Source organism: Cibotium barometz, chromosome 52 (genome assembly GCF_041138505.1).
Source record: "Cibotium barometz isolate CiBa-2024 chromosome 52, ASM4113850v1, whole genome shotgun sequence".
NCBI classification, from domain to species: domain Eukaryota; kingdom Viridiplantae; phylum Streptophyta; class Polypodiopsida; order Cyatheales; family Cibotiaceae; genus Cibotium; species Cibotium barometz.
Genome location: NC_141097.1, coordinates 30,215,562 through 30,223,520, shown reverse-complemented (window position 1 = coordinate 30,223,520; position 7,959 = coordinate 30,215,562). Strand labels below are relative to the sequence as shown.

Sequence of the window (7,959 nt, the reverse complement as noted above, 5' to 3'; positions counted from 1 at the left end):
GGAGGTTGTAAGTTCAATAAGGGAGTCATATAATACGATGACCTCACACAAGGGACAAGTAGGATAGAATTCAAAGCGTAGTTTTGTTTTATTGAACACATGCATGCGTCCATTTGGCTTCATTGCTTATGTGCTCTACTATCGTTCAAAAATAAATACGTCACCTTTGGCATTCCCATTCTCCTTTTCATCTTCTTAGTTTTGTTTTATACAAGTTTAACTAGTCTTGAACACATGCATGCCTACAAATATTTGGCTTCCGTGTTTGTGTACTCTACTCTTACTTCAAGAAAAAGTAGGCCTACAGTCTACTGAGCAGGCCTACAGTCTACTGAGCATTTTATTGGATGACAATTTGTAAGTTTAGTGATGTATTTATTTCGTGCTGTGATTTGTAAAAATTGGAGCTGTTGGGATGCATTGCTTTTGAAAATAAATAATACAGATGTTTGGTATAGCCAAAAAAAAAAGCAACGCGGAAGGCATGCATCATGCAAACAAGTGGTCTAGTAATAGAGGTCGAGATCAAAGGAGAGGACCCATCGGGCAGGGGCGACCCGCACGATCTCGACGAGGCGATTGGTGACGAGGCCGCGTGCAAGGAGGAAGTCGCCGGTGCCGCCAACGACGGTGAGTATGCGCACTTTCTGGGCCTCGTCGATCTGGCCCATGATGGTGAGGGTGCCCTTGTAGGTGCCGTCGTCGATGGTGGCCGTGAAGGTGTGGAAGAGCACGTAGCCTTTCTGGCTGTCCAGCACGTAGAAGCCCTGCGCCACCCCGGCCGACGCCGAGGTGTTGGAGGCGCCCAGCGTGAGGGGGGCCTCGAAGGTGGCCACCACGCCGAAGTTGAAGGGGTTGGAGAAGGTGCCCGGAGGGAGCGGACCATACACCGAGGTGAAGTAGGTGTTATTCACGATCGGGTTGTACACGGTGTTGTGGAGGTAGAATCTGTAGCGGGACGGCCCGGCCTTGATGTTCTTCTTGTGGCAAGAAGCTGGCGTGGCATTGAGGCTGATCAGCGCCTGTAACAGGCATGCTGCAAGGAGCAAGCGGCTGGGCATATTGCTGGTAGCTGCAGGGGGCATTTCAATACAGCGGAGGAGCGGTGATCACACAAGAGTACCTCGCTTGATCAAGCTGCAGGGAAATTATTAGGTGGGATATCTAAGACTCAGTTGGTGCTAACGTCCGGATGGGAGGAGCAGATGAGAACCTGACCTAATGAATGACCTGGTAACAAGCAGACCTAAGGCGGGATGATAGATCTGATGACTTGATGGAGCGGAGTAAGCTCCTATTTGTAATACACTCATCTTGCGGATTTTATGGGGTCAACGCCCCATTTTGTAGATATCGGCGCAGTTAACGGGCCGTGGGGGAGACTCTTGTTAAATAATAGACAAATGTGTTTGACAATTCGCTTGCAAAGGTCCTAAAGACTTGTTGCAATATCCCAATTAGGAGCAGGTCGCAAGGTCCAGTGGAGTGACTCACCACCACACATAGAGAGTAAGGCATGGTAAAACCTACAGAAGTACAAGTCAAAACAACCGTTAGTGTGACACATAGAGACCCCATGCCTTCTCCAAGATTTTGCACATCGTTTTAAGTCTTCGACAATACACATTCTATTTCGAGGAGCTCAACGAACAAAACATGACCATCTCTTTTGGTATCCCCCGAAAAGTTAGGCAATTATGTTATATATGTAACATAGAGCAACCCACCTTACTAACCATGAGAGCAAACCAAAATTTCTAGTATACTTTCTCTCCTTCCAAATGGATTTAAAAAACCCCTTGTATTGAACCCACATGCTACGCTTACATATTTATGAGTGAGCCCCCCAAGAAACTGCCAAGGTCTATGTTTAAAGACCCCCAATATTGATAAAGCTCCAATGAGTCTTGAAAAACAATATAAAATGTGGAATTGTATGGTACTTGCTAAAAAAGAATTATGAGTTATGCACAAAACAATGTCTGTAGAGATGGTTTGCGACACCACTCTTTGCACAATATAATATATAAGAACATGTGTGCGCACATAAATACAAAGTCCACTTAAAAAAGGGGACCAAGCACTAATAAAATATATGGCGCAAAGAGATAGAGAGATAAAGTGTGTCTTTTCATCCTGCCTCCTGCTAAATGAAGAAGGGGTGGGTGAGAGTGAGTGTGAGAGAGAGAGAGAGAGAGAGAGAGAGAGAGAGAGGAGCAGGTGCCTTATCGCCTCACTAAGGGCAACATCGCCCTTAGTGTGGTGGACACCATCACTAAGGGAGACATAGCCCTTAGTGTGGGTGTCCACCCCACTATGGGTGACATCTCTCTTAGTGAGGGGGCCCTTCCCTCACTTAAGGCCACCGCCCACCACCCATGTCTCTCTCTCACGCACCCCCCCTCTGTGTGTGTGTGTGTCTCTCTCTCTCTCATAGAAATCCGCTCTCTTTATCTCTTATTGTTTTTTCCTCTCTTTTAAAAAAGGAGATGAGAGGGCCCAATGTAGAGAGAAAAGAAACAATTAAGAGAGAGAGAGAGAGAGAGAGAGAGAGAGAATTAAAAGCGAGAGAGAGAATTGAATTGATTGTGAAATCTCACTATTAGAACTGATTATGCTTAGATCTCATAGAAATGATTATGAAATCTCACTATTAGAATTGATTATGCTTCGATCTCATAGAAATGATTAGTAGATTAATCAAGGTTACGAAAAAGGGATATATTTGATAATACGAGCTTGTAAGAAGAGCTCTATTTTTTCCCTGTCTAAGGTTGTGCGCTCTATCCTTGACAGCTGGGCATAGCGCTTCTCAAACTCTCTTAGCAACTCTGTGGCAGAAATTCCAATTTTGGGTTTTGTAACCCACTCCAAGAAAGTTCGCTTGGTCACCCGCTCGGAATCCTCCATGAAATAATCATCCTTCAAAAAGCAAGCTTGAACTCCTCCCAGTTTCTGCCACCATGTGCTGCCTGTAATCCTCTTATGCGCTCTCTTATTTCGGGAACACATACCAGCTCAAAGCTTCGAACCATATCCTCCTCGGTCACCCTGTTTAGCTCCATTTCGTTTGTGTAATTGCGCAGGTTCTAAAGACTTGTTGCAATATCCCAATTAGGAGCAGGTCGCAAGGTCCAGTGGAGTGGACTGGAGTGAGACACCACCACACATAGAGAGTAAGGCATGGTAAAACCTACAGAAGTACAAATCAAAACAACCGTTAGTGTGACACATAGAGACCCCATGCCTTCTCCAAGATTTTGCACATAGTTTTAAGTCTTCGATAATACACATTTTATTTCGAGGAGCTCAACGAACAAAACATGACCTTCTCTTTTGGTATCCCCCAGAAAGTTAGGCAATTATGTTATATATGTAACATAGAGCAACCCACCTTACTAACCATGAGAGCAAACCAAAATTTCTAGTATACTTTCTCTCCTTCCAAATGGATTTAAAAAACCCCTTGTATTGAACCCACATGCTACGCTTACATATTTATGAGTGAGCCCCCCGAGAAACTGCCATATTTATGAGTGAGCCCCCCATATTTATGAGTGAGCCCCCCAATATTGATAAAGCTCCAATGAGTCTTGAAAAACAATATAAAATGTGGAATTGTATGGTACTTGCTAAAAAAGAATTATGAGTTATGCACAAAACAATGTCTGTAGAGATGGTTTGTGACACCACTCTTTGCACAATATAATATATAAGAACATGTGTGCGCACATAAATACAAAGTCCACTTAAAAAAGGGGACCAAGCACTAATAAAATATATGGCGCAAAGAGATAGAGAGATAAAGTGTGTCTTTTCATCCTGCCTCCTGCTAAATGAAGAAGGGATGGGTGAGAGAGAGAGAGAGAGAGAGAGAGAGAGAGAGAGAGAGGAGCAGGTGCCTTATCGCCTCACTAAGGGCAACATCGCCCTTAGTGTGGTGGACACCATCACTAAGGGAGACATAGCCCTTAGTGTGGGTGTCCACCCCACTATGGGTGACATCTCTCTTAGTGAGGGGGCCCTTCCCTCACTTAAGGCCACCGCCCACCACCCATGTCTCTCTCTCACGCACCCCCCCTCTGTGTGTGTGTGTGTCTCTCTCTCTCTCATAGAAATCCGCTCTCTTTATCTCTTATTGTTTTTTCCTCTCTTTTAAAAAAGGGGATGAGAGGGCCCAATGTAGAGAGAAAAGAAACAATTAATAGAGAGAGAGAGAGAGAGAGAGAGAGAGAGAGAGAGAGATAATTAAAAGCGAGAGAGAGAATTGAATTGATTGTGAAATCTCACTATTAGAACTGATTATGCTTAGATCTCATAGAAATGATTATGAAATCTCACTATTAGAATTGATTATGCTTCGATCTCATAGAAATGATTAGTAGATTAATCAAGGTTACGAAAAAGGGATATATTTGATAATACGAGAAGAAAAAAGTATTACAAAAAATAAGATGTTATTATATAAAATTTCTATATATTAAATAGAATAGCTAGTTATTCAAAATAATGATTTTAAGCATAACAATGTGATCATTACGTATAAATTATATGTATTCATGAAAATTAAAGATAGTTAGAAAAGTATATATTAATGAGAGTTAGTTATGCAAGATTTATTATAAATATAATTCTTGAAAATAGATTTTAGATATAATACATTAATGACACTATTTATAATGATTGAAGAATGTTTTTTTGTTTGTCAAAAATAATATTTTTTTAATGAACATATCTTAAAATTAAGTCTAATATGCTTAGATTTAGTGCTTAAAATTCGAATTCGTTTTCATTAGTTTGTTGTGTATTTGTGAATTGATTTTGTGAGCTATGGTGCTTGACAAATAGAGATCTTTTTCCTTCTTACCTTCTTTTGGCCTATTTTTTTCTTCATTGACATGGAGAACACAACTTTTCACATTTTTATAGGAGGTTTGGAGAACGATCCTATTGTTAGAACTATGCAGGGACGTTTTTATATTACTAAACCTGATGATATTGAATTGATTATGGAATCTCACTATTAGAATTGATTATGCTTAGATCTCATAGAAATGTTTATTAGATTAATCAAGGTTATGAAAAAAATGGATATATTTGATAATACGGAAAGAAAAAAGTATTACAAAAAAGGAGATGTTATTATATAAAATTTAAATATTAAATAGAATAGATAGTTATTCAAAATAATGATTTAATCATAGCAACGTGATCATTATGTAAAAATTATTTGTATTCATGAAAATTAAAATTAGTTACAAAAGTAATTAATAATGAGATTTACTTATGCAAGTAATTATTATTAAATATAATTCTTGAAAATGGATTTTAGATTTCATACATTAATGACACTATTTATAATGATTGAAGAATGTTTTTTTATTTGCTAAAAATAATATTTTATAAAACAAATAAATATATTTAAAATTTAATTCTAATATGTTTAGATTTAGTGTTTAAAATTCAAATTCATTTTCGTTAGTTTGTTGTGTGTTTGTGAGTTGATTTTGTGAGCTATCATTGACATGGAGAACATAACTTTTCACATTTTTGTAGAAGGTTTGGGGAATAATCCTATTGTTAGAGCTGGGCAAGGACGTTTTTATATTACTAAACCTAATAATTTTGGATGGAATGCGATTTACCCTCATTCTGGATTGAAGGTTTTTGCAATAAAACCACAAGATGATGCTGTAGATCATCTTATATCTATCCAGGAAGCTAGACCAACTGGAGAGGAACCATGTTATATATTTGATACAGGTATAATAACTGAATACCTGGTTGTTCCAATAATAGGAGAGTCAAGCAACACTACTACAAGCACACCAACTGAATAGCTGATTATATATTTGATAACGATATAACATCTGAATACCTGGTTGTTCCAATAATAGGAGAGTCAAGCAACACTACAGCAAGCACACCAACTGAATATTTGGTTATATATTTGATAAAGATATAACAACTGCATACCTAGTTTTTCCAATAATAGGAGAGTCAAGCAACACTATATCAAGCGCACCAAAGTAAGTCATTACTGATCTTACAATGGAAGATTCTCCCATAGGTAGACCACTTCAAAAGAGTGTGGTTAAATACTTATTGTCTGAGGAATCTCATGCAGGTGTTCTTCGCTCGTAGAATGTTATTAGGAAGCACACATATTCGCAAAACTAGTCTTTTGTTGTGAAAAGTGGTTGGAGTGTACAACTTTGATTATTATCAGTTAATCTTTTGTTATAGGATGTGGACGACACTCCTTTGTCGCACATTCCAACCACCAATCTAGTAGAAACAAAACATGCAAGTTGGTTAGCAAGAGAGGGCTTCAAGCGAACCATCTCTTTATATGATGCTGCTATTTCATATCTCGCTGATTTCCTCTTGCAATCCACAAAGAAGCATGAATTCATGCAAGTTAATATCACATCAAAAACCCACAGTTATAAATCTTGAGGAAGATAACTCATCACATCGTCCAGAGTATGCCACCACAGAGAACCAACCACGCAAAAAGCACGGTAGGAGATTAACCTTCCCACCCACTATTTGGTCAATGTCTTACTCTTCTGTAGGATCAAGATTATCTATTTGCTCCCCTTCGTTGGATGTACTTGGATCTCTATCAAAACTTGAAGACCTTTATTCCACATGCTCTTGAATCTATCCCTCAGGCCTAGTATCCATAGCTACTACAGTAATCGCAATTGGCTCTTGGATTCAACATCAAACTCTATCATTTAGGTCTTCAGTTTTGACAATATCAACTCTATCATTATGTTTTCCTTCAAAAAAATATTTTCTACGAGAAGAAACTTAGACTACAAATAAACATCTTGGATCCTTCAGATTTGCTTTAAAGATGACTCGCTTCACAATGCTCTGGTAGCATAAAGGTGTCTTTCTTTGGTGGTCAATCCATGTTCCACGAGCTACTGAAGCTTACTACACATCTCCGTCTATAAAAAAATTTACTTGCATTTGGGGAGGGAAATCCTAGAATGATTATCTTAGTAATCTCCCCGGTTTAACAACCTACAATCTCACAAACAAATGATTGATTGTTGGCATCAATCCAATTATTATTTTTTTTTTTACTAGAATTGGGAAACTGCTGCAATCATGATTGACGTGGATAGGAATATACTCGAGACTGGGATTTTCGAGATGTACCACTCAGTCACCCCTACCGAAGTTGTCTCTCTCATCCAGTAAAAGAAAAAGGAGATAGAGAAAGATTTTATTTGAGTAGTTTTATGCTTTACTCGTACCTCGGGGGGGTCACTTAGTATAAAAAATGAATATCACGTGCGTTCAACAGAAGGAATTTAAAAAAAAAATTGACTTACAGATATTTATTCACAGAAGGATTTATTTTAGAGCATATGTATGTATTTACAGAAGGTACCTTTTTATTGATAAATTTGACCAAAGGTTGTAAAGATAAGAAAGGTATAGGTGTAGTGGTTTAAGCTGCAAGAGCATAATTTTCCACACAATGGATCCAGGTTCAAATCTTGGAAAGATTTTTTCCTGGATATAAAATTTGATTTTTATTTGGGTTGCAACGTGATGATTCTGAAAAATAAAGACATTTGATAATATTTGAATTTGCTTTTACTACACACACGATTTATAGGTGCGCATTCAAAACAGGCGGGTAGTGTTGGCAGACGGGTACGCAGCTCTCTCTCTCTCTCTTCTCTCTCTCTCAAGCACAAGAAAACTCAGGTACGTAGCGCTCTCTCTCTCTCTCTCTCTCTCTCTCTCAAGCACAAGTAACTCAGGTTTGATTTTAACGATCAAACCTTCTCTTTTTCGTAAAAAAAATGGCCAGGCACGTAGGTGATGCGGCCCACCATGAGCACCGCGCAGTTTGATGGTCGGGTGAGGTGCTTGAGGCTGTTGCGTTATGGGGTCACAACAGGCCAAAGAAGGCGGCCGTTGGCAGGCATC

At 39.0% G+C, this 7,959-nt stretch overlaps 1 protein-coding gene across 1 annotated transcript; it reads right to left on the bottom strand.

Moving 5' to 3' along the window:
- Window positions 1-354: 354 nt before the first annotated feature.
- Window positions 355-1,250, bottom strand: LOC147609035 (disease resistance response protein 206-like). The gene has a single exon (XM_086788505.1). It carries the CDS (start codon window positions 1,083-1,085, stop codon window positions 507-509), a length of 579 nt encoding a protein of 192 aa, XP_086644631.1. The 5' UTR covers window positions 1,086-1,250; the 3' UTR covers window positions 355-506.
- Between the last annotated feature and the right edge of the window lie 6,709 nt (window positions 1,251-7,959).

Coding starts and splice junctions, on each gene's coding strand:
- LOC147609035 (XM_086788505.1), bottom strand. CDS start 1,085: ATGCCCCCTGCAGCTACCAGCAATATGCCCAGCCGCTTGCTCCTTGCA.